The sequence below is a fragment of the Moschus berezovskii genome, chromosome 15 (genome assembly GCF_049115385.1).
Source record: "Moschus berezovskii isolate FMDL1 chromosome 15, NW_MosBer_1.0, whole genome shotgun sequence".
Taxonomy (NCBI): domain Eukaryota; kingdom Metazoa; phylum Chordata; class Mammalia; order Artiodactyla; family Moschidae; genus Moschus; species Moschus berezovskii.
Genome location: NC_142474.1, coordinates 72,912,420 through 72,940,248, shown reverse-complemented (window position 1 = coordinate 72,940,248; position 27,829 = coordinate 72,912,420). Strand labels below are relative to the sequence as shown.

At 45.0% G+C, this 27,829-nt stretch overlaps 1 protein-coding gene across 2 annotated transcripts in view; it reads right to left on the bottom strand.

Moving 5' to 3' along the window:
• Positions 1-27,829, bottom strand: part of SFMBT2 (Scm like with four mbt domains 2) — a 179,396-nt gene that overhangs the window by 135,275 nt on the left and 16,292 nt on the right. For both annotated transcript variants that reach the window (XM_055427190.2, XM_055427181.2), the window contains exons 2-4: positions 27,476-27,636; positions 21,595-21,689; positions 17,851-18,091 (exon numbers count right to left, since the gene is read on the bottom strand). In XM_055427190.2, the coding sequence (XP_055283165.2) occupies positions 17,851-18,091; positions 21,595-21,689; positions 27,476-27,575 (436 nt within the window). In that variant the 5' untranslated portion in view covers positions 27,576-27,636. The remainder of the gene's footprint in view (positions 1-17,850; positions 18,092-21,594; positions 21,690-27,475; positions 27,637-27,829) is intronic.

The window sequence follows — 27,829 nt, the reverse complement described above, 5'->3', positions numbered from 1 at the left end:
GCATTGTAAATCAGCTCTACTCCAATAAAATCTAAAATTTTTAATTTTTTACAAAGCAACTTTAATTTCAAGTTGTTAAGCTTATTATCACTCTCCCATGTCCCACAGATTAGCCTAAGTCCTTTAAAATCATCACACAACAGATTTTCTAGGAAGGGAAGTGGGTTCAGGAATTGCCTACCATGGGATCTGCGTCATTTATAGGCAGGAAAACGCTGAATAAATCTCCACCTCCTACGAAGGCAACAAGCTCCGTGGCTGTTGACAGCCAAGAAGAAACCTTTGAGAAGTCTCAGGGTTCGCAGGCTGCCCCCATTCGTAAGGTCTGGGTTTGTGTCCCCTTTTCCCACAGCCGGGTCTCATAGTGCAGATGCTGAACACTGACCCAGAAAGGCCGGTCGCAGATGGGCTGGTGTCCAGGGCTCTTGTCACTCAGATGAACACAAACAATGACCCTTGTCGGGTCCTGCAGGTGACAACCTTTCCTCAGCAGTCACAGGTGAAGACACAGCGGGTTCCTGATAGCTCCACTTCCAACCATCAGTTACAACTAACAACAACAATCCTCCTAACAACGTCAGTGGGACAGAACCTCAAGAATTCTTTAACAACGGGTAAAATAAGAAGAGCAAACAGGTACAGGTGAGTGGGAGCCCCACACATGACCACAAGCCACTTTCAAAACCCCCACGACAGAATAAGCTGGTCTTTTCTGCAGAGGTTAACTTCTCAATACCATAGGGCAGCTCCATGCTTTACACTCTCAACATTTCCTCTTTAAAAATCCACTAGCAACAGTAACACCAGGGCTTCCCGGATGGCTTGGGTAAAGAATCCGCCTACCAAAGCAGGAGACGCAGGTTCAATCCCTGGTTGGAGAATACCCTACATGACTCAAAGCAACTAAGCCTGCGCACCACAACCACTGAGTCTGCGCTCCAAAGCCAGGGGGCCGCAGCTACCAAGCCCAGGTGCTGCAAGGATTGAAGCCGAGAGTCCTAGAGCCCGGGCTCCACAGCTGGAGCTACAGCAATGAAAAGCCCCTCCACAACTGGAGAATAGCCCCTGCTCGCCGCAACTCGAGAAAAGCCTTCTCAGCAACAAAAGCCCAGCGCAGCCAAAAATACAAATGAAATTAGTTTACAAATAGTAATGTCAATACAAGCACCTAATTAATTTACTTTGGGATGTGGAAGTTCACCCCCAGGGCTCACCGCCACCTTAGCTCACTCCAGGATCAGAGCTAAGATGCTCTTATTACATCCACTATGGATTAGTGTTAATTTGATGAGTAGTTTGAAAATGCAAAACATGGAAACTCCACAGCTGAGCAGTGGCACAAAGCCACATTCACCCCGATAGTTCAATGCAAACCTACTTCATTTAAACCCAGTGTTTCTTCTGGGTCAACCAAAGGAAGAAAAGATGCAGATTTTCATCACTTTTGGTGGGAATGTAAATTGATCCAGTCACTATGGAAGATGTATGGAGACTCCTTAAAAAACTAGGAATAAAACCACCATATGACCCAGCAATCCCACTCCTAGGCATATAACCTGAGGAAAGCTAAATTGAAAAAGACACATGTATCCCACTGTTCACTGCAGCACCATTTACAATAGCTAGAATATGGAAGCAACCTAGATGTCCATCGACAGATGAATGGATAAAGAAGTTGTGGTACATATACACAATGGAACATTACTCAGCCATAAAAAGGAATGCATTTGAGTCAGTTATGATGAGGTGGATGAACCTAGAACCTATTATACAGAGTGAAGTGAGTCAGAAAGAGAAAGATAAATATCGTATTCTAACACATATATACAGAATCTAGAAAAATGGTACTGAAGAATTTATCTACAGGACAGCAGTGGAGAAACAGACTAGAGAATAGACTTATGGACACGGGGAGAGGGGAGGAGAGGGTGAGATGTATGGAAAGAGTAACTTGGAAACTTACATTACCACATGTAAAACAGACAGCCAAGGGGAATTTGCTGTATGTCTCAGGAAACTCAAACAGGGGCTCTGTATCAACCCAGAGGGGTGGGATGGGGAGGGAGTTGGGAGGGAGTTTCAAAAGGGAGGAGATATTCGTATACCTATGGCTGATTCATGATGATGTTTGACAGAAAACAACAAAATTCTGTAAATCAATTATCCTTCAATAAAAAATAAAGAGAAAAATAAATAAATAAAATATTAAAAAACACTTAAATTCCTACCATGTTTAAGGCAAAAGTAAGGCCCTGAACACTTGAACTATGTGGTCTTCACCTCCCAAATTTCCTCACCGATACTTAATTCAAGACCAAAGTCCAAAATGGCAGGAGCTGCTGGCTTAACTTTGAGTCTAACATTTGACTACACACACCAAAGAATACACACACCTGACAACCTCCCCTTTTTATCTTTGTGCAAAGAAACTGATTCAAAATATTTTAATCAACAGTCTGTATATAATCTGTTTTTTTTTTTCTTTCTAGACACTTGTAGGATCTTTCTGACTTCTGTATTCTAAAATTGTATGATGCTGTGGATTCCCTAGTAGTCCAGTGGTTAAGACTATACCTTGCAATGCAGGAACTGCCAGTTCAATCCCTGGACAGGGAGCTAAGATACCACATGTCTCACAGCCAAAAAACCAAAACATAAAACATAAACAGTGTGCAATAAATTCAATGAAGACTTTAAAAATGATTCACATCACAAAAAATTCCTTAAAAAATAAATAAATTGTTGATGCTATATCATGGTGGAGGGTCTTATACTGAGTTCTTATCTGAAACAGCTGAAAGCACCTTGAGAAAGAGTATTTTGCAGGATGTAAGATACTGCTAATCTTTTTCAAAAGTGTTTTAGAACCATTTGTCTCTAAAATAGTGTGGGTATATTAACTGACAGGGTTTCCCTGGTGGCTCAGTAAGTAAAGAATCTGCCTGCAATGCATAAGACCGGGGTTCGATTCCTGGGTCAGGAAGATCCCCTGGAGAAGGGAATGGCAACCCACTCCAGTATTCTTGCCTGGAGAATCCCACGGATAGAGGAGCCTGGTGGCTACAGTCAATGGGGTCACAAAGAGTCGGAGATGACTGAGCGACTAACATTCATTCATTCATATTGACTAATAAACTCTAGCTTAAAAAACAGAATCTAAAAATGAGAAAATTAATCTAGGCCCAAGATATTGTTTTAGTACATAAACAGGAACACAGCCAAAATAGCAAATGATTTTAAGGACTGTTCCAGACGGACTGCAGTTTAAAAGCACAGTGAAAAGTGTGGCTGATGAGCCCAACTATTAGAAAGGAAATGATATCGTGGGCCATTAATCTCCTTAAAAGTTAATACCAGGGAAAGCACAGGTTCTACTAAATGAACAGTAGATACTGCCAGTTAGAAATTGAAAGGTACTGTATCAACTACAGAAAATGCATTTTGAGTCCCAAAGGAAGAAAAATGTTGTCTAGTTCTATCTTTGCAGCATTTGGACATTTCCCTGACATGTTCGGTAAGGCTAAAATAGTCATCTTAAAAAAAGTTCTGTGAGCTACATGAATTATGGCAGACACTGCTGTGTCCCCAGACCTCTTTGTCCCCTTGACTCTTCTAGGTAAAGAAGCCTCGGGACTTCCCTGCTGGTCCAGTGGCTAACACTCTGAGCTCCCAATGCAGGGGCTCAGGTTCCATCCTTCGTCAGGCAGCTAGATCCTGCGTGAAGCCAAATAAATAAACAATTTTTTCTTAAAGGAAGCCTCCTACCTGAGAGTTTTGGCTACAAAGTTGAACCTAACTGTGGCTACTTGGGGACATTTCCCATCAGCCCTTACGACGACGTACGTACAGCCAAGTGCTAAGTTCTGGCTGATGGGGAGGTGAGCCAAAGACTCTGAATGCGCCCTTCCTTCTTTGTGATTGCAGAGGCTAATTTTTAACACATTTTATTGGAGTATAGCTGGGTCAGTTTCAGGTGCACAGCAAAGTGATCAGCGATACATACACATATATTCATTCTTTTTCGGATTCTTTTCTCTCCAGTTTGCTCTGCACCAGTGGGCGTCTTCCGAACCTTTGTGGAGGGAACTTGATAAATAACCACAGGGACCCACTGTGTAGCACAGGGAACTCTCCTCAGTACCCGATAACAACCTGGAGAGAACCCGGGGCCTGACAGATCCAACAGAGAAGAGGCACCACCATCGCAAACCACTCACCCTGGCCTGCTGAAGTCAAGAGCGGTAACCATCTACGTGAGCCTCAGCATATCAGAGTCTTTCCACCACAGCAGCCGAGGTTGCACCCTAATACATAAACCACGTGATCAAGGCCCTCAGATGAGCCAGAAACAAACAAACAAAAAAAACCCTCAGGAAAGAGAAATTTTGAAAACGAAAAAGAGAGGGTCCAGGAAGAAGAAAGGTAACCATGAAAACTTGAAAATGACCAAATTTCTTTGCTTCTGAAAACCACATTAAAATTTTCATAACACTTTAACATGCAATATTCAGATGTATGTGGGCTTCCCCCATGGTGCAGTGGTAAAGAATGTGTCTGCCAATGCAGTTCGATCCCTGGGTGGGGAAGATCCCCTGGAGAAGGAAATGGCAACCCACTCCAGTATTCTTGCCTGGAATATCCCATGGACAGAGGAGCCTGGCAGGCTACAGTCCACGGGGTCGCAAAGAATCAGACATGACTTGGCAACTAAACAACAATAAAACAATTCAGATGTATGCAGTTTAGACCTTTACTTCTGAAATGTAAAATAAAATATTCTTCTGTTATAAGGGAAAGATGAGCTACTTTAGGAAGCTGAGCAGGCAAGCATCTCCCCCTGAATTAAATTTAATCTAAATATACTGTACTTAAATATTTGCGAAAGGACTCCTGCCAGTTACGTTAATAGAATTTTTAATTGACATTTATTTGCTGCTTGGTTATTTATGTGAACATCCTGCCTGGAGAAATGCTTCGAAGAAATCCACCCAAGAAAAGACACATAAATACACACACTTTACTGAAAGAACCATTAGCAGAACTTACAGCTCTAAAGTTCCATGTACATTAGGGATTGAAAATTAATTTTGATGCTAAAAATATTACATACCTTGGATGTACAAATGAAGAATCTGAAGACAGGGTTGCTTTACAGATGTCACAAAACAAAGTTGTGATTAATTATTGCTCCACATAACACACAGGGCATATACATCATCCCATGACCTTTACAGGGCAAGAAAACATTTGAACCCGAAAGTAAGTTTTAAATAACTGTTATTTTCTTTGGAGACTTTCAAACAGTTTTGTTTTGCTTATGAGTTAAGTGATTAGGGAAGTTGGTGTGATTATTTTGCTTTATGACAGACTCAAAAGATACCCAACACATAATTTCCTGAGAAATAAGCTGAACGGATGCTAATGATTTGACATACTGTCTAGTTGAAAAAATAATTACAGATTATTTTAATGGCTATAACATGATGGGCTTTTGGAGGTTGTTTGTCACCGCTGTATAAATTATGTTATTTTTTTTTTCATTTGTACTGCTTAACCAAATATGCTTAATAGCTCTGTCAGTTGATAAGAGATAATGACAAGACACTCAAGATCCTTGTCTGGGGGGCTCACTCCTCCATTCTCCACCTCTCAGATCAGAGTGTTCCCTCTGACTCTGAGGTCTCAGGAACCTATGGTATTTATGAATCTCCCTATCCATTTTTCACTCCCAGGGTGCATAAACGTGGCCCTGCCAAGCTTGCTTTATCCTAGGAATCTGTTCATGGCCCCAGGAAGTACTGTATGGCCCCATTTTAGCTCCCTCTTCCCACCTCTGCTACCCCATTGATGAGGTCAGGGCACGCTCTGACCCTACCTGGTAAGCTTCCCAGTCCAGTGCCTAACACTGCTGTAGGTTCTAGATTTTTCTTCCAAGGAGCCCAACCCATGGATCAGGGTCTTGCTTTGTTCTCAGGCTTGGAGTATGTCACCTGGACCTCTCTTGTGGATGCACCATCCACCAGAGAGAATCTGCCTGTGTCATCTTAGAAAATCAGTCTCAACCGACAGCTGAATGGTCACATCCTTTGCCTTAACTGTGGACCCAGCAGCCATGCTCCAGGTTGGCCTGATTTTCAGCCCAGCAGGTGTCCCCAGTCCAGGTTCCATGCCTATCCCTCTGGCTGACCAACACAGCTCACGACATCTCGAAACACAAAAATCAACAGCATCTGATTTAAGTCTGTGCATAAAACACAAAAATCAACAGCATCTGGCAAGACAACGCCCCCAGGCTGTGTTGTTTAGGGATTCACCACATTTAAGGAGCCAGAATGACAACCCTACTCTAAACCTAGGTATGGAAGAAGAGCTCTGTGGAAGTTATAAAAATACATCCAACTCATGGAGCACTTGTCTGTGAAAGCGCAGTACCTATTTACAGTCTCTGTTTCTCGTCACCATACCCCTCTCAGCTTGGCCTTTTCTGTTGCCCCCTACTTAATAGATACGAAATACATGAAAAGCCTCTTTAAGGAGTGAGCGTCACAAAGATCAATTACTCTGCCTTCCTGTATAACAGCTGACAGCTTGCTGTGTAGTGGGCTTCCCAGGTGGTGCAACGGTAAAGAATCTGCCTGCCAATACAGGAGGCACAGGAGACGAGGGTTCGACCCCTGGGCCGGGAAGATCCCCTGGAATAGGAAATGGGAACCCATTCCAGTATTCGTGCCTGGGAAATCCCAGGGACAGAGGAGCCTGGTGGGCTACAGTCCGTGGGGTCGCACAAGTCAGCCACGACTGAGCAGGCAGACCCTCCAGACCTACGACTGGGCTACTTGCTCAACAGCGCACGGCATGACCCGCCCTTGGGCTGGCATCCACTTCCCCATGCTACTCTCTCGTCCCTGGCAGGCTGGCTGTCGCTCCCTTATCTTGATACGAGGCTGTATGACTCACAGCTCTCCTCCCCGCCTCTCTCCACCAAAAACCTGACGGGCAAAGGCGTCAAGACCAAGCAGTGTGACTGGAGTGCGTGAGCGTGACTGTATTGAAAGGCTCTTCAAAACACAACATGCACGCGCTCCTACCAATCAGCCCCTGCTGTCGTCACGGTGGTAGCTCAGAGGCTTTGCTCTTTACCCACATAGCAAGGACCAAGCTTTAAGTCTGTGCGAGGCATAAAAACAAGAGGCTGTGTGATTCCAGCTGTATGACAACACGGAACATGCAAAACTATGGAGCCAGGAGACAGATCAGTGTCTGCCGAAGGCTGGGGTGGGGAGGGATGCAAAGGTGAAGCACAGAAGCTTTTTAGGGCCACAGGAACTGCTCTGGACGGCACTGTCATAGAGGACACACGTCATTATACTTGTGTCCAAACCCACAGAACGCACAGCACCAAGAAGTGTTGAAGCAGTCTTGGTCACTCAGACATGTCCGACTCTCTGCGACCCCATGGACTACAGCCCACCAGGTTCCTCCGTCCACGCAGTTCTCCAGGCCAGGATACTGGAGAGGGTTGCCATTCCCTTCCCCAAGGTATCTTCCTGACCCAGGAATTGAACCTGGTTCTCCTGCATTGCAGGTGGATTCTTTACCATCTGAGCCACCAGGGAAGTCCTACAATAGCAACAGTGACCCCTCATGTCAATTGTGGGCTCTGGGTGACGATGAAGTGTCAGTGCAGGTTCATCAACTGTAACAAAGTACCACCTGGTGGGGATGCTGACAGTGGAGGTAGTCAAACAGGAGATGGGAAATCTCTGTACCCTCTCTTCCTCTGGCTGTGAACCTAAAACTGGTCGAGAACAAGAAACTGCTGTCCAGCAATAAATAAATAACCTTTCCAAGACAGAGAAGATACCATCCTTGACGAGAAGGATGAAGGAAGGAAAAACCAGCCTTTCTCAGCCTCCTCCCACACTCTCAGCTCTGCCGCGGTCACACAAAGCCCATTTGATACATTACACAATCCACGATGAGGTAGCTATCATGATCCCCAAGTTGCAAATGAGCACACTGAAGGTCACAAAGTTTAGAAAGGACGGACCCCACCCAAGTTCACACGCTTAGTTAGGCTGTAATAGCAGGATCCAAGAGATGCATTTCTAAGTTACACAATGTTCACAAGTCTTACTTCTGTCATAAAATGGGTGCCATCACAGATCCATAAACAACTACAACACAGGCAAAGAGAACGGTTTGAAAAGAAATATGACCAAAGTTCTCCAAGATCACAGGGAGGGAAAGGCCATTCCTTCTCAGTGTCCTGGGGACTGAGCACAGGTGGGTGGGGGGCTTCCAGCTAAGTGAGGGGCGTCTGCACTTTGGAGCTGTTTCTCCAGATTCTTCATGCTGGACACAGACACATTCTCCCTCCAATAGCTCCCTCTGTCCCCGCCTATTCAGGGTGGACCATCAGAGCTTCTTTCATTTAAGATAGAAGAAGAAAAAAAAAACGTGATGCTAAGTGCCCTTCCGACTTCACAGTTTCAGTGAGGTTTTGCATCTGCCATGCAAGCTGCTGCTGATACCATCACCAAGGTCAGGCATTAATTAGCCATTTTAAAGATACAGGGACTGTGACGCCAAGAGGTTAAGTGACTTTTTTCCAAGGGTCCTACTTTCAGCAAGAGGCATAGCTGAGCCACTCACCAGGCCAATCCATGCCTCCATTCAGACCTAAGAAGCACTCTTACTGCACAGAAGTCAGCCACAGAAATACCAACTTATTTTACTGAAACACAAGCAGAATCCAGTCCAGAGGAGCCCCTCCATTTAGCTATTAGTTGATCACCCCAGAAGTCAAGGGTCAGAGTCCCATTACCAAGCAGATCGATGTCCAGCTCTCGTCAATTTTCACTGCAGGCTAGCCACCCTTTAAAAATGCCTAGCACAGAACTTCCCCGGTAGTCCGGTGGGTAAGTACCCACCTGCCAATGCAGGGAACACAGGTCCAATCCCTGATCCGGAAGATTCTACATGCTGAGGGGCAACTAAGCCCATGAACCACAACCACTGAGCCTGTGCTCTAGAGTCCTAGAGGGTGTGGTCCACAACAAGAGAAGCCACCTCAATGAGAACCCCTGGCACCGCAACTGGGGAGCGGCCCCCCACTCTCCAAAACCAGAGGGAGCCTGCAGAGCAAGGAAGAAACTGAGAGCAAGGAAGAATCAGAGCAACCCAACAGATATAAATAGTAAGTAATCCGTTACATGCTTATAACAAAAAAAGATAAATTTGAAAACTGGAAAAGAAGTGGCTCTTAGAAAATCTCCCACCCAAACAAGGAGAGAGACGATACCCATGTTTCCTGAATTTCAAATCAACTTCTCATACCTCTGAGCCAGACAAATGAGAGCGTCAGGAATGAAGGGCCAAGCAGAAAGGACTGACAAATAAATCATTACATCAGCTCTGCACAAAACATCCTTTCCAAAAATAAGTTCATCATGATGAGTCCATGCTGCCACCAAAAAGCTGACTGCATTACAAACATGCTTCATACAAAATGCTTAATATTAACCATACCGTATATTCAAACCAAAAAAAAAAAATCAGGCACATAGTAGAACATCAATAAATAACCCTTCATAGGTGGATATAAAAATCATTCCATTCTAGGACAGGAGTATCCTCTGCGGACCAAAGTGGCTGCTGGCACCCATGACAGGGTTCTTGCCCATCAACCCAAGACCTTCCTCTGCCAGGTCCTTTCCCCATCAGGGAAGCTTCGAGATTTGTCCTTTATCACGACCAAAGAAATTCAATGACTTAGGTACAAACCCATAAAAGTCCTATGATGGTAAGCACTTGTGAAGCCCTGAGGACTTGTAATCATCTCAATTATAAGAAAAACTGTCAAAATGAGTGGACGAGATGCGAGAGAACACAGGACAGTCGGGGAGAGAGAGGGGTCGGAGGTGGTTTGAGGGCCGTCAGGTCCAATCCCATCCTGTATCCAGGACAGATACAAAGCTGCAGAGGTGGGAGGGTGAGGGGAGGTCAAAACATTCAGAGACCCACAAGGCCCCGAGCACAACTGCTCAGGAGGAACAGAAACCTCCGAGGTTCTACTTTTGAAGATCTGATGGCTCCGCTTCACATGTTCTCAATTTGGCATTCTAAAATTTTTCACTGGTTTAAACAGTTGCAAAGGACATCATTTCCTATGTACTGCTGACATGACATTTTGAATAAAACTGCTCCATTGCTCCCATAAAATATATTCAACAGAATAATCTGATCTCTCCCATCATACATTTTCAAACAGACATAAATAAGCTCCTTACCGGTCAATTTGTGTAGCGTTCCTTTTTCTCCTTGAAGTCACAGATCCTCACACTCTTGCCCTAACATGGGCTCAGTCGCTCAGTAATGTCCAAGTCTTTGCGACCCCACAGACTGCAGCCTGCCAGGCTCCTCTGTCCATGGGGATTCTCATGTCATGGCAAGAATATTGGAGTGGGTTGCCATGCCCTCCTCAGGGGATATTCCCTAACCAGGGACTGAACCCAGGTCTCTGGCATTGCAGGCAAATTGTTTACCATTTGAGCCACCTCCCCAAAGTCTGCGCTGGGTCTCAGTTGCAGCATGCAGAATTTTAGTTGTGGTACTGGAGCTCGTAGTTGTGGCACGTGAGATCTGGTTTCCTGACCAAGGACTGAACCCAGGAACCCTGCATTGCGAGCATGGAGTCTCAGCCACTGGACCACCAAGGACGTCCCTCCCCAAAGTCTTTTATGGTTCCTCTGACTCTTCATCTCTTCAACAACCACAAAAATTCATACATGACAAAAACTGTAAAACATAATTAAATTTCTCAAGATTTCTCTGATCACAGAATAAGAATTTCCTTTGGCTTAGGCCACTGCCAACTGTTTTTAGTCCTGAGCAAAAAACAATCTATAACATTACAAATGTCTGATGATTAAGCATAAAAAGGTAATTGTCATGTGTTACCCTTAAGGGTGGAGGTTCAGGGTGAGGCCCTGAGAAAAGGAGGAATCGCTGAAAACAGACAGTCTGTGTTTAGTGTCACAAAGTGATGCACCCTAGGGACACATCCTTCTCCAAAGTGGATAAAGGAGAGCTGAGGCGGGGGAGGCACACCGATGGGGACACTCCAGGCAGATGGAAACTGATTCCCCGAGTCGACCCGAGCACAGCAACCCTTGGAAAGATGCCGGTGCACAAAGGACTCGGGAAACACCACTGGAAACCAGAGGACAGGTCTGCTGGTAACAGGTCTGGGGCCCAGGGCGAGAGCGCACGTTCAGGTCCACAGACATGGACCATTTCCACGTGGAAACATTTTTAACTAATTAATCAAAGCAAACTGACTGTGAATTACGTTCTATCTGCCTACACTGACAAATACATCTTCAGTGGACAGAAGCAAAAAGGATATAAAAATCTGTGGTTTATATATGACTGCAGGCTGGAAAAATGCCAAAGATTACTAAATTTAATTATGATCACTTGTCTGGGAGTTCTGCTGATGGGCTAGCAATGTTTGGATGAGTAATAAAATAAATCAGTAAACTGTTTTATATGTGTGTGTATATGTATATGTGTGCGTGTAGAGAGAGTCCATAAAATTTGTTTCTGCCTTCAGTTCAGCAAAATCATGTCTAGTTAAAAAAATAAGACAGAAAACTCCAGACACATAATCTGTCTACTATTCACAGAAATCATCTGAGATTAAGTCATATAAATATACTTATGTGACGGCTTCCCTGTGGCTCAGCTGGTAAAGAATATGCCTGCAATACAGGAGACCTGGGTTTGATCCCTGGGTTGGGAAGATCCCCTGGAGAAGGGAAAGGCTACCCACTCTAGTATTCTGGCCTAGAGAATTCCATGGACAATATATATAGTCCATGGGGTGGCAAAGAGCCTGACACAACTGAGTGACTTTCACTTTCTTCCATTTATGTGCAATCTATACAATTAACCAACGTGAAAAAATAAAAATTTTAAACTGCTGTGTCTTCAGAGAAGAATCTGTGTGAAGGGTTGACCTCTCCCAGAAAGAGGGAATCTCCAGCAGGAAGCTCTGGACTTCCCCAGCAACCCCAGGTCTTCCTGTCTCTTTAGGAAACGGCCACGGGACTAGAAGGGCAACTCTGCCCTGGGTCTGCAGCCTGCTGGCCTCCCCCATCAGACTGTGGACTTGCCAAACCTCCACAACAGGGTGAGCCAATGTATTAAAATAAATCTGGGTGGGTTGGGTGGGGTGTGTGTGCGTGCATGCTTCTATTCATTCTGATTCTCTGGAGAACCCTGATCAACACAACACCGAACTCTACTCTGAAACCCCACAGCCTAAGTCCCCAGGATTTTGCATTCAAGCTGTATTTGCCCAGCTTTCACAAGGCTCAGGACACAAGCCATGCACACATCAGTCACTCGCTGAGAATTGGAATCAAACAAGGCAGACTGTCCCAGAGACCAAACAGAAGGACGCAAACTGGAGGCGTGACCCTGGACAGAGGCAAAGTCACGGAAGGAGGGCACAACCCTGGCAGGTCGGCAAGGCCCAGGGTTGTAGAGCCATGACGAGAGACTTCACAAGAAGCAGTGTGAAGTCAAGAGGCTTGTTTAGGAACTCAGAGGAAGAAGAGAAACTGAAGCACACCTCTCCAACAGGCTAGAAGGAGGTAGAAGCACGATGGAGACCAGAAGACGGCACTGAGGTTTCCTAGACAGACGGCACTGGACAGACGGCACTGAGGGCCCCTGGACAGGGGACAGAGGGCTCCTAGACAGACGGCACTGAGGGCCCCTGGACAGGGGACACAGGGCTCCTAGACAGACGGCACTGAGGGCCCCTGGACAGACGGCACTGGACAGACGGCACTGAGGGCCCCTGGACAGGGGACACTGAGGGCTCCTGGGCAGAGGACACAGGGCTCCTGGACAGGGGACACTGAGGGCTCCTGGACAGATGGCACTGAGGGCCCCTGGACAGAGGACACTGAGGGCCCCTGGACAGGGGACACTGAGGGCCCCTGGACAGGGGACACAGGGCTCCTGGGCAGGGGACACAGGGCTCCTGGACAGGGGACACTGAGGGCTCCTGGACAGATGGCACTGAGGGCTCCTGGACAGAGGACACTGAGGGCTCCTGGAGAGACGACACTGAGGGCTCCTGGAAAGAGGAGCTCCTGGACAGGGGACACTGAGGGCCCCTGGACACAGGGCTCCTGGACAGGGGACACTGAGGGCCCCTGGACAGAGGACACAGGCTCCTGGACAGGGGACACTGAGGGCTCCTGGACAGAGAACACTGAGGCTCCTGGACAGAGGACACTGAGGACTCCTGGACAGACAACACTGAGGGCCTCATGGACAAAGGACACTGAGGGCTCCTGGACAGATGACACTGAGGGCTCCTGGACAGATGACACTGAGGGCTCCTGGACAGATGACACTGAGGGCTCCTGGACAGACGACACTGAGGGCCTCATGGACAAAGAACACTGAGGGCTCCTGGCTCAAAGTCAAAGAACAGGGAGGTTTACTAGTTAGCATCAGGGCTGGGGAGAATGGCAGTCCCAGAGGACCCACTGTGCCAAGGGGGACGAGCCTGTCTGAAGGTGAGTGGAGGCTTCTCTTGCAGGCTCTACGTTAGGGTCACGGTAGTAAAGGGTCCGCCCACAGCAGGAACAGGGTCCAATGAGAGCCGAGAGACCCCACTAAGGACCACCAGGACCAAAGCCCAATCAGGAGCAGCCAAAGTCCAAGATCCCTAGATGGGCAGCAGAGGACCAAGGAAGAGAGCTGGGTGGGCTTGGGATTCCAACAGCATTAACCACGTGGAAGAAGGACCAGACCACAGGGCAAGGAAACCCACAGGACCAACTCACCCTCACTTCCACACAGAATTAAACACTGGCCTGATGTAAAGTATGTATGCTGCAGGGTTAGGAAGCAAAAGAAAATAAACACATTTATGACTAACACCAAAAAGGAAAATCTCATAGTCCCGCTCTGTGCTTACAATTTTCCCATGGTACAGAAAAAACCCAAATAGCATCTGATACAATTTACATAACTTTACATAATCTCACGATTACCATTTGGCAAGGAAGCTCCAAAACAGATCTCTTCCTTTATTTGCCTCCAAAAATGACAAAATGGAAAACAGTCTGGACGAAAGTTTTCTACCCTCTTCTTAAAAATCTCAAAAAGCCAAATCCACCACTTAATAAAAATTTTCTTGAATTTTTCACATTAAACCGTCTAACGTTTAGTCAACTCCAAAAGTCCACTTAAGATTTACCGTTTCTCTTTGAGTTTATAGTATATATATATTTAATTTTCTCATTAGTGTACAAATCAAATTCCAGTTACAATATTAGACAGCCAATGAAAACAATGTGATTGTTTGGGTTTTGCTAGTATTACTAAAATGTCATTAATTTTTTTTAAAAAAATAGGAATTTTAAATGCTGATTGTCTCATGTAACACAAACAAAGTCTAGTTTGAGTCCACAGTTAAACAAGGGTTACAGACTGGTAAGTTCTGTCACCCACTCACATTAGGGTCTTGTGTACCAACGGCCACATCTCTTATTTCACAATCAACTACAGGAAAAACAGTAATTCCCCCAAATAGTCCAGCACCAGCTTCACAACCAGGCAGGATCCAGTCCCACAACCTAACAGAAGGCCACAGTCACACTTTCTCCCAGCACTTCATGAATAAACATCCCTGTATTCAAATAAGTTACCTATTAACTAACTCCAGTCATTCTGATTCAACCTCGAACGGCAAATAGAGTCATTCTGGCAAGACTGCAGAGTTTGCAATTCAAATTATGGAAATTTTAATAATGGGGAAAATAAAAATTAGTGGCATGAATCCTAAGGCACCAGAATTCCAATACTCTCCTTGCAACAGTAGAAAGCGCACATAAATAGAATACCTCTCAATGTATAAGCCAGGGGCTGGGAGAGTAGGCGTTATCTGGATGGGCATCCTCGAATGTGTTTACCTGCAATCTCACAGGAGCATTCCTTTCCGGGATTCTGCGGGTACCTGCCAGGATGCCAAAGCTCCCCAAGCCCAGACATTAAGAGGCAATGTTGTTAACTTCTGAACAAATAACAGTGAAACAGTCATTGGGTTAAACCATTTCCTTACATTATCACCATAAACAATAATTATTTGGCAGCTGCCCTTTGCAAACGTGAACGTGCTTATGAATAAATCGAGTTGTATTGATTCAGCAAGCTGAAATGCTTTACATTTTGCTCCGGTATTAAGAGCTATCATACTCCACTGCACTTAGTGAGGCTTTAATGTACTGTGCTCCTTAAAACTTTTAATAAGAAAGATTAGCAGCGATTAGCTCTGGAGCAGGAACACTGCTCTTGGAATGGCCAGTGGGTCACTAAACCCAAGTCTCTCTGAACCTGTCTTTATTAAAGGAACTCTCTTAACAAACTACCACGGGGCTATTGCCATGCTGTTTCCTTCCTCCTAACATCAATGGTGTGATGATGGCCTGCACTGATTCAAAGATTAATTTTACTTAAAAGGGCAAGGCAGGGACTTCCCTAGCGGACCAGTGGTTCAGAACCTGGCTTGCAATGCATGGGACGCTGACTCAATCCGTGGTTGGGGAACTAAGATCCCATATGCCACGGAGCAACTAGGCCTGCATGATCAAACAGGTACGGCTGTGGGATGTACTTGGTTGTCTGTACACAAAATTTCCACCTACTAAGCCCACATGCCACAACTAGAGAGTCTGTGCATCTTGATGACGTTCCCATATGACTAAACAAAGATGTCACATGCCACACTAAGACCCAAGGCAGCCAAATTAAATAAATAAATACAAAAAAGAAAAAAGAGCAAGGCAGGAACGTACAGGACTGCAAAAGATGCCACATGCTTGGTAAAAGATCCTCTAAAATTTTAAAAATGACCCTTTTTCAGGGCGGTGACTTTAGAAGACAGAAAGCTACTTGAAGAATCCCAAAATGACCTGAAAGACTGGGGCCCTGCACCCTACATGTGACCAGAGAAGGCAGTCCTTTCCCTTCCCCATTAATAAAATCATCCAAAACTCCCGTCTTCTTGCTTGATCCATCGGTAAGTTGAAACTGACATCCATGTTCTGACTAGTCTCTCAGAAACTGAGTGCTCCCAGATCTCAGGGTTCCAAAGAGGAAGCAGAGTCTACAATTCTTTATCGAGTGAAATTCTATCCATGGCAGGCAACAAAGGACTCAAACGCTCATCATGATTTCCCCACCGAGTTTGCTCCCTGATCCACAGAAACATCACCGGCCCCAACAGTCACAAAGAAACCTGACTTCTGTGCTGTGCACAGACTCCCGGGCTGGAATTCCACCGATTCTCATCCCAAAGCAAAAGCAAACTCCACTCTTCGTGCACCCAACAGCAAAACCCGTGCCCTCCTCCTGCTCTCCTTCCCAAGGATCACAAACCAAGGCAGGTCACGCTGGAAAGCTCTTCAGAGATGATACACTATCACCTTTCATTTCAAAGAGGAGAAGATGCAGAGGTCTCATCCAGGTCCCAACAGGAAACGGCAGACAAGAACCCCCATCTCTGGCTCCACCTGCCATGTTCCTGCTTTTCCCACCCCATGATTCCTGGGATCAGTGAAAATCTCTCTATCACCATGCAGCATCTCAAACAAATACATGAGGAGTCATGGACCACTTTCACTCATGTTAAATGGTCTGGGACGCCTTTCAAGTTTAACCATGACAGAGATCAACCAGGTACAGCTACGGGATAGATCGTGCAATGAGCTCTGCAAGACAGAAACCACCAAGAATCCTCATACAAAAACACATCCCACGATTCCCTCTGGAGCGAGCTGCTATCTCTGCTACAGAGCAATGATTATCCTGCACTATAGCAATCAATAAAACCTCTCGCCCCGTGAACTGCGACTTCCTGACTTTGCTCTCTGTACGCAAGATTTCCAAGCCGCGTATCGATCACCTACTCAATTTTGTTAAAAGTTCTCTAAAACGAGCAATAAAGAAATTCTCCAATTAGCATCACTTGGGATGGTCTGAACAGACTTCAGATCTTTCAGTCACATTAATGGTGTCTCTTTCTCACGGGGTTTCCCCATTTTTCACTGGCAATTTGTCATTTTAAGTGTGTCTGGGTCTTGCCTAAGAGCACAAAGTCAAGAGGATACAAATTTGATGGTGTTTCTAAAACTAGGGCGGCTGCCACATTTTTCACCCAAGCGAGAAAGAAGAATTGATTCATCAACTCTGCCCTCTTTTCTAAAGCTACAGCATGGATTTTTTTTTTAACTAAATGAACCCATCAGCTCTTAAGAGTATTAAAATTCTGTACCCTGGAACTTCTCTCTAAAACGACCCACTAGAGGATGTATTATGAAGTGAAGAAACCCACTTACATCTTCTCCAAGTGTTTTAAAAGTGTCAAAATTTAAGAGTAAGTCTTGAGATAAGCAAGGACAGCAAAAAGGCAGGATTTCACCCAGAAACAAGGAAAGATAATGCATCAGCAGGAAATAGAGAACAAGACCTCCACTGCCAGCATCACTTCAGCCTTCCTTTCCCTATATCCAAAAACACACACAAGGATTGATTAAGCTCAAAGGCTATAAAGGGACACGGTGGGTTCAGCGGTCAGGTTCAGTTCCAACTCTTGAAAACGCACCCAGCTCCCCCTTACTCCAGCACCCTCAGGCTGAAGCCACTCAAGAAGTGATCGTGAAATGGTGGATCTTCCCAGGAAATCACTGTTATCAAATCACTACAAGGTTTCTCTCTGAGCACCACAAGTGATGCCCGAGAGCTGGGCCAGCCCATGCTCACCATCCGGGGGCATAAGGGTCTTGTTGTTCTGCGTGCACCACCCCACGGGGTGCAGGTCTGCGATCACCACGTCACACCAGAAGTCTGCCCGGCGGTCCTCCCCGTAACCACAGTAACGCAGCAGCAGCAGCTGCCCGCAGGTGGTGATGACCGTGGCCACCCAGTACGTGTCCGGGTTCTTCTTGTTGGCCACCTCCAGCTTCATCCCCGGCTGGAAGTTGCTCTGAATGCTGATCTCAACCTTAAAGAACCAAAAACACAAGAAATCCATCACACACTAGACACGTAACACCCAGAAGATAACAAGAACGATTAAAAACATAACACTTTTAATATTTGTTTCCTCAGACCATCACCGTCTAAGAGGAATATAATGTGAGCCACTGGTAAGTCATTAAATTTCTTAGTAGCCACTTTAAAAACAGATAAAACAGATGAAATTAATTTCAGTAATGTGTTTTATTTAACCCAAAGGATTCCAAGTAGCATCATTTCAAGATGTAATCAACATAAAAAAAAATAGTAATGAGAAAGTTTACATTCTTATTTTCCAAGGAAGCCTCTGAAATCTGGTGTGCATTCTACACTTAACGGCACATCCTGTTACTAAACAGAACTTGGGTCTGTTAGTCAGACGTCCAGTAAAGTCTAATCGACAGACTGGGCTGTGGTGAAGGAAAGTACAGCGTTTACTGCAGGGCTAAGCAAGGAGAATGGGCAGCTCATGCTCAGAAGACCCAAACTCCCCGGGTTTTTAAAGGCAAGGTTATTCTGTTTATCTTGCTAACTTCTTAAATTGGCTGTATACTTGTATACTCATTGCTTTTCCTTTTTATGTAAAGTCTACTACATTTAAGGCCTCAGTGGAGATAATGTTTTCCATATCCCATGGGTTTTAAGACTTTGTATTTTTGTTATCTTTCTGTAATGATGTTATTTTTAAATGCCATGTACTCAGTGAGTGATATAAACACATTGTAAATGTCAGTTTTCTAATAAATATTTAAGAAAAAAAATTAAAAATAAAGGCAAGGTTAGGGGTGTGAGTCACAAGGTGTGAATCAGCTAATGCACAATTCTCTGGCTAGCTGGTGCTGAGGTAACAGGGTGATATGTTCAGAAACTCAATCATCAACTTTCCGGTTCCAAGTGTCTGGGGTCGATAAGCTGCATGTCACCATGCAGTTAACCTCTTCTAGCTGGTAGGGGTTTTGGTATCTGCAAAACTCCTCAAGGATAATGCTCAGGATATTATCTGTAGCTCATGAGGAGGTACTAAGGGTCCTTGACTTTGTTTTATGGATAAACTATTATTATTTTGGGCTTCCCTGGTGGCTCAGTGGTAAAGAATCTACCTGCAAATGCAGACAACATGGGTTAGGATCCTTGGGCTGGGAAGATCCTCTGGAGGAGGAAATGGCTACCCACTCCAGGACTCCTGCCTGGGAAATCCTATGGACAGAAGAGTCTGGCAGGCTACATACAGTCCATGAGGTCGCAAGAGTCAGACATGACTTGGCAACTAAACAACTAAACAATTATTACTTTGTCTTTCTTGATGGCTTTCCCTTGTTCCTTCATTTATCTTACTTCTCTGATTAAATCTGCTCTTTGAAACTCAGAGAAGACGTAAAGTTTTGGAATTAGGAGCATGGGTATCTCCCCAGGAAGGTCCTGTAGTGTCCTGCTCCCTTGCATTCTCAATTTGGACGACACACCTTCCAAGTGCTAGATGGCATGTGGCTAGATGGCATGTGAACAGAGCAGCCTCAGAAAATGCAGTTTCCTTTTTTTTTAAATTAAGGGTTATCATCTATGAAGGGGCTTCCCAGATGGTGCTAGTGGTAAGGAACCCACCTGCCAGTGCAGGAAACTTAAGAGACAAGGGTTCAATCCCTGGGTCGGGAAGATCCTCTAGATGGCAGCCCACTTCAGTATTCTTACCTGGAGAATTCCATGGACAGAAGGGCCTGGCAGGCTGCAGTCCAATAGGTCGCCCCAAGTGGGACACGACTGAAGCAACTTAGCACACACACACACACGTCTATGACTATTTGCCAGCCCTCCCCACAGAAGAAAGCTTTCCAGCCTTGCAAGCTACAACATTCTAGAGCAAGCATATCGGATGTCCCTGAGTATCTGCTGCGCAGAGATGATGGGATTACAAACTGCTCACCCATGGGTCCTCTGCAGTTCAGGACACTATACCGTGACTGAAAGGGAAGGAGGGAGCAGACTGGATGAAGGAGAACAGCACTGGCCACACAGACAGAGCGTGGCGACTTCCGGTACAGAGAGGAAGGGAAAAGCCGTTGATCAATTGTTATTTAGTTGCTAAGTCGTGTCCGACTCTTGGTGATCCACGGACTGGAGCCCACCAGGCTCCTCTGTCCATGGGATTCCTCAGCAAGAATCCTGGCGTGGGTTGCCATTTCCTTCTCCAGGGGATCTTCCCAACCCAGGGAGAGAACCCGCATCTTCTGCATTGGCAGGCAGCTTCTTTACCACTGAGCTTCCAGGGAAGTCCTACCTCATTCCTAAAGTGCCTGGGGAAATCTACCAAGTCCTCCTGGCACATTAAAAGGCTCACGTTACAATGGCCTTAGCAAAACGGAAACCACTTGGTGCCAGGCAAGTTTTAGTTTTGTTGTTTTAATATTTGGCTGCTAGTTTCACTAAATGGCCACAATCCCATTCATAATAAACCAGTAATTATAACAATCTACATGTCAGTGTTAGAAAGCAATCAGGAATGCAATCCACCTTTAACGAGGACATGCAAGTTTAATAAGGTCTTAAACTCTTTTTCAAAAGAACACTTCACCTCAAAAAAGAATAAAATGTTGCATTAAAATAAAAAAGAACCAGAGGGAAGACCAGGTAGAGAAAGTCCCCCGATTTGCTTATGATGGCTAAATCTCTGCCTTGGGAAACCCAGCATGGGAAAGGTGGGAGGGAATGTCTCTCATTATTAAATTTTCATTTCCAATAAAGCAAAGAGTAAAACCCAGGAACTTGGGTCCTAGAAAATTACTCTTTTCCTTGCTAATGATGTATCACCAAAATCTCCTATCTAAGCAAACACTGGATAAAAACTGAATTTTTTTTATTTCCTGGGACTTGCCCTTTGCACACTATTTGCATTGTTCAAAAAAAAGTATTGATAACGGTGATTTTTTGGTTTGATCCAAATGTTTCCTGAATACTTCTGGCATTTCCTATAATTTGGCTCATCTGTCCACAAATGGCTAGACAGCTTTTTAGGTGTCCTTTCAAAGTAAAAATATTAACGCAAAATTAAAATATAAAGTCATTATGCCTCCTAAGAAGACATGACTCATAACACCTACTTGCCTAGTTTGCTTTTATTTGCTCACATCAACCTTACCTGTCTCCGTCCCCCAGACGGACGGGAACACAGCCTTCAGCTCTGGCTTTCTGAGGCACAAAACAAGGCTGAAACTGGTGAGCACCTGCCCTGGGCAGGATCAGAGCAAGGCTCACACCCCCCCACTCACTTCCTCATCTCCTCCGTATTTCTAAGAAACTGTTAGTTGCCCAGGTGGGTCCTATTCTTTGCGAACCCACAGACTCCTCTGTCCATGGAATTCTCCAGGATTCCTTTCTACAGGGGATAAATCTTGGCCAAATTTATCTTTCCTTCCCATTCCCTTTCACAAAACAGGTTTGGCATCTCCCACGCCTCAAACGCAAACCAGAAGAAGGGACGTCACCATCACTTACATGTTTGAAGGATGTATGTGGGGCCGCACTGGCTCCTGTCTCTTCCAAGTACTCCCCCCAGTTAAAGCCAGTCTCCTCCAAACTGGAGCCTTCTTCTGTGGAAAGACCAAAAGAAATTAAAAATTTTTAACATTTAAAACAAACACCCAAGACAAAAAACAAACCAAAAAAAACCCAGAAAATCAATACTAGCAAGAAGAATGGAAAGGCACTGGCCTTCCACAAAAATCAGAAACTCTTTGGTGCAAATTCAACATGTAGAAGAACACTGCTGAATTCTTTCTCAAAGTTTCCATTTGCTGGTTTTAGAAACAGAAGACTGGAAGGAGACACAGACGCAACCCAGGAGTGTGTCTGTGTGTGCTCGGTCATGTCCAACTCTTTGCGACCCCGTGGACTGCAGCCCGCCAGGCTTCTTAGTCCATGGGGTTTCCCAGCAAGAATCCTGGAGAGGGTTGCCATCTCCTCCTCCAGAGGATCCTCCCTACCCAGGGATCAAATGGTCTCCTGCATCTCCTGCATTGGCAGTCGGGCTCTTTATCACTGAGCCACCCAAATGTCCATCAGCAGACCAATGGATGAAGATGTGATACAATCAAGTATTACTCAACCATAAAAGGGGAGAAACGAGGTTATTTGTAGAGATGCAGATGGACCCAGAATCTGTCATAGAGTGAAGTAAGTCAGAAAGAGAAAAACAAATGTCGTATATTAACACATACGTGAAATCTAGACAAACGGTACTGATGAACTTCTCTGCAGCGCAGGGACACAGAGAATGGACGTGTGGACACAGAAGGGGAAGGTGGGACAGATCAGGAGGCTGGGATTACCGTACAGACACTTTTGGTGCTGTCCAGGCCTGACCCTAAGGAACCCGCGTCAGGACCAGAGACCTGATGGTTCCGGTCCCTGGAAGCGGTGGTGAGACCACAGCCAAGGCTTAATCTCAAGTTCAACTCTGAACCCACTTCACAGAACTCCTGATCCTCCATAAGATTCTCACCTAAACAGTCACCAAAAAGGCTGCTTCTGTCCAATGTGAATTCATTACAAGGTACATTTCCACTCTCCTCTCCCACTCAAACAGGCCACAGCAGCTCTGGCACTCACCCAGGCATTCACGCCCATCAATCAAGAAAGGACAAGGTATTATTGGGCCCCTACTGATCAGTGAGATCAGTGCTCGGGAAAGCACAGGTGCTCTCTATCATCTAAACAAATTTCTGAGGGACTCCCCTGGAGGTCCAGTGGTTAAGAATCCACCCTTCCAATGCAGAGGGTGTGGGTTTGGTCCCCGGCCGGGAAACTAAGATCCCGCATGCCTCGGGACCAAAAAAATTAAAGCATAGAACAGAAGCAGTATTGTAACAAATTCAATAAAGATTTTAAAAATGGTCCACATCAAAAAAAAAAAAAATCTTTAAATAAATACTTCAAAAAGCACCCAAGAGCCAGACTTCAGTACTGCTAACTCTTAAGTACGCTGTTTTGGAAGATCTTGTAGGTCTTCATGGGGTCACAAAGAGTTGGACACGACTAAGTGACCGAACAACAACGCTGTTTTAACAATAAAATCATGCACAAAGTTGAAGATTACCCACAAGACAGCCTCTCGGAAACTAGCAGCAACACTTCCTCAGCCACCTATGCCCTGAGTAGCTGATTCTCTAAAGACATTTCAAAGAGCAACAGATAAACACACAATGATTATGAGTGGAGGTCTCATAAACCCACAGCAAATATTTACAGCTGATTCATAAACCTCTTAAACCCATCCACGTTTTATCAAGGAAACTCTCGACAATCTCTCTTCTCTGCACAAGAACCGGTGGGAGGCATTTCCCATGATGTAATGCAATACTTTGGCCACCTCATGCGACGAGTTGACTCAGTGGAAAAGACTCTGATGCTGGGAAAGGTTGGGGGCGGGAGGAGAAGGGGACGACGGAGAATGAGATGGCTGGATGGCATCACCGACTCTGTGGACATGAGTTTGAGTGAACTCCGGGAGTTGGTGATGGACAGGGAGGCCTGGCGTGCTGTGATTCAAGGGGTCGCGGAGAGTCGGACATGACTGAGCGACTGAACTGAACTGAATGCAAACAGACTATGACGAGCTACCACGGAAATTTCACGATTTAAAAGAAAGGAGTGTTTATTAGTGGTGATCCATTTCTAGAATACAGAACGCTGGGTATGTGACCAGAATCATTCCTATTAACTAGAAAAAGAATACTGAACACTTTACTGAAAAGTGGACGTCCAGACAACCTTACAGTGAAAAATGGAATCAACACAGGACTCACAAATCTTTTTTTAAGGGATCAGATCTCGGGTTGTAGAATATTAGCATCTGAAATAAGACTAACTTTGCAAGGGAAAAAAAAAATTTTATTTTTTGGCCATGAAACACGTGGAATCTTAGCTGCCCAACCAGGAATCGAACCTGTGCCGCCTACACAGAGTCTTAACTAGTGGGCTGCCAATGAAGTCCTTTGCAAGCGAAATATTAAACCTATTTCCAGTACCCAGTCAAGGAACAGAAAACTAGCAGGTTTAGAGTCAGTGAAATCTTACAGGGGACCTTCTTGTGTGCTAGACATTCAAGTGGAAAGAGAAAGGAAGAAGACATTCAATCTTTATCATTCTAAATGCTGACAGTTTCTAGGATCACAAGGTTTGGAAAACAATTCTACTATTGCAATGAGCTGACTCACTGGAAAAGACCCTGATGCTGGGAAATATTGAAGGCAAGAGGAAAAAGGGGTGACAGAGGATGAGATGGTTGGATGGCCTCACCAACTCAATGGGCATGAGTTTGAGCAAAACTCGAGGAGACGGTGAAGGACAGGGAAGCCCGACGTGCTGCAGTCCCTGGGCCACAAAGACTCAGACACGACTTAGCGACTGAACAACAGCCAGTGTAAGTACACTGAACAGACACATGGTATGGATGAAACTCAGCAAGGACTAGCCAACATCCATCCTAGGTCTGCGTTCACGGTTGTAGGACTACACCTGGGTGGGGGGGAGGACAAAACACAAGGCTCTCAAGGCTGCCTCAGCTTTCCAGACCCCGAGAAGGCCAGAGCGACTTTCCAGAGGAAAAAACACTCCATTCTCCTAGTTAGGGAGGCAAAAACTGTTCAAAGAGACTTTAAAAGGGGAGGAGGGGGAATATCATTGAGTCACACTGAACCAGTCCCCAGCAAGGAGAGTATCTGGAATTTTCTACGAAGAATGTTGATTCCTTTCCTTCCCAAACAGTAGAGCCCATGGAACTCTGGTTGTTGTTCAGTAGCTAAGTCGCGTCCAACTCTTCACATCGGCATACCCCTAATATAAAATATATATATATATCAAGCCCCTATTTTCGGCATAATTCTTTCCCTCAGTGGCTTGCCCTGTCTGAATGTGCAATGCCACTCTATCTGCAGGCTTCATCAGCAAATTACATTGAGCTGGTCTGAAAAAAGAATGTCAAGGAATCTACATCAGCACACCGTTTTGCCTGCTTTCATCACTGCAACTGAAGAAACGGAGTTCCAGGAATCCAATCCCGACCCAGCTTCCTTCTCTGAGCCCCGTAACAGAGCTGCCCAGGCTGTCCGCTGGGGAGGCCTCCAAGCATCCATGGGGCTTATCCAGGGGGTGGCCTCAGGGCCCCTGGGAGGAGGAGGAATCTTACATGGTAACCCTGACTATTCTTTGGAAGCACCGTTGCTGAAGCTGAAGCTCCATTACTTCGGCCACCTGATGCAAAGAGCTGACTCATTAGAAAAGACCCTGATGCTGGAAAAAACAGAAGGCCAAAGAAGAATGGGATGGCAGAGGATGAGATGGTTGGATAACATCACCAATTCCACCAACTCAACGGACATGAATTTGAGCAAACTCCAGCAGGTAGTGAAGAGGAGCCTGGCGTGCTACAGTCCATGAGGCCACAAAGAGTCAGACACGACTTAGCAACTGAACAACCATTTCGTTGAGGGGACTCAAGTGTCAAGGGCCCCAACTACTATTTGAGCCTTCCTTAAAATGAGGCAAAATGAAAAATAAAAAAGCTGTTTATGAGACAGAGAGTTCTCTGTGTGAAGCTGAAGTTTTCACAGCAAAAAGTGGATCACCAAGCAGGAAACTGCAGCAACTGGGAGTGAGGGTGGGGGACCCCCAACTACACAAACTCCCAGGAGCAACCACGTTAAGACTCATGGTCTCATTAAAATGCAAAGACACATCTTGTAACTTTTCAGATGGAGGTCAAATCTCCTAGAAGTTAATGGTCATTTTTTAATGAATTCTCCAGAGCAATGTTTATGATTCAGAGCCGAGCTGTCCTTATAAAAGTTTCTGTTATGTAAATATCACAAACCTTTATTTTTAAAAAATTATCTTTTTAAAATAAACTTTTTATTATGTTGGTAGTTAGAAAAACATGCATGTATAAATTCACTGGTTAAATATAAAATTCAATCAAGAGATGTCCATTGCTTTGTTTGGGATTTCTTAAAAGGAGAAATATTTTAGCACAAATTCACAGAATCTAAATATCTTTCACATTATGCTCTTTAGGACTTGGTACTTTTACTGTCATGCTCAGGTTCAGTCCCTGATCGGGGAACTAGGATCCCTCAAGCCTCGAGGTACAGGAAAAAAAAAAGAAGGAAAGAAAGGGTCTTGGGAAAGGGCATCTGACAACTGGGCAGATCGCTCTGGCCCTGTCTTTCTGGGCACATGGGAGACAATTCTACTTGGCCGAAACCCGTGACTAGTTCTAGTAAAGAGATTGGGAGCAAAGGTCTCCTCTGCGCTCGAGTATTTAAGCACTGATTCAAGCCCCTCCAGCCTGGCTCACCCCTGTGAGGACAGACCTTGGAGCACAGTGGAGAGATGACAGCCCTAAAGAGGGTGTAGGAGGACTCATCGGACAGAGCATCCACTGGCCCTGATGAAACGATACAGCCAATTTATAAGCACTTACTGTGTTAAACTACTGAGGTTTTATTTTCTATTGGAGCACAGTTGATTTGCAATGTTGTGTTCATTTCAGGTGTACAGCAAAGTGACCCAGTTACACACACATACCCACACACACACACTCCCCACACATATACATACTTTATCAGATTCTTTTCCATTATGGCTTTATTACCGAATATTGAGTAGAGTACCCTGTGCTATATACAACAGGATGCTGTTGTATCTATTATATATATATAGTAGTGTGTATATGTTAATCCCAGCCTCCTAATTTATCCCTCTCTCTCTTTCCTCATTGGTAAACTTAAGCTTGTTTTCTATGTCTTTGAGTGACTTTGTTTTGTAAGTAAGATCAATTTTTACTGTTTTTTAATTCCATATATAAGTGATATCATATGATATTTGTCTTTCTCACTTAGTATGATAACGAATCTCTAGATTCATACATGTTGCTGCAAATGGCGGTATTTCATTCTTTTTGTGGCTAAGAGTCCATCTGCATCCAGGTAACTCATCTTCTTAATCTATTCATCAGTCGATGGACACTTGGGCTACTTCCAAATCTTCACCACTGTGAACAGTGCTGCACCAACAGTGGGGTGCATTTACCTACAGTTCTGTCCAGACATGCGCCCGGATGGGGACTGCTAGACCACAGGGCCACTGAGATTCTGAAGTGACACGGCACCTCATTATAACCTAGCCTGTCTGGCTAGTATTTTGAACCCAATTTTGCATTAACTTTCAAGCTGCTATATGCTTATAAATATCCCTGCATATCTCAGAACAAGCAGTATGTAAAGCCTCAGAATACTGCCCCAATGTTTCCTAAACATTCTCAGGAAGATACCGGTCAAGATGTCAAAGGGCCAAACTCGTTTAGCAAACAAAATCGTACCTGAATCAAGATCTCCATTACGATCAGCCGAGCTCTGATGTTTTTCCAAGGGTGAGGATGAAGGGTCCTGCATACTGGAAACTGACACACTGCTCTCCATTCTTAACGGCTGAGATCGTCTTCTCTTAATTCATCCTGCAGGAAGAGTTACCTAAGGGAAACTAACAACAGCAGAAGTCAGAGCACTGTAATTGTAACCACGAATTTCTGAACTCTCCCAAACTAACGATACCCCATCAAAGCTGCCACCATTTCATTACAACATGCCGGGTGTGACGTCATGTTAGCAACAGAAAATACCAGGACTGAAGACTATAGAGCACATACCCACACATGGTCAACAACAAGGTCACA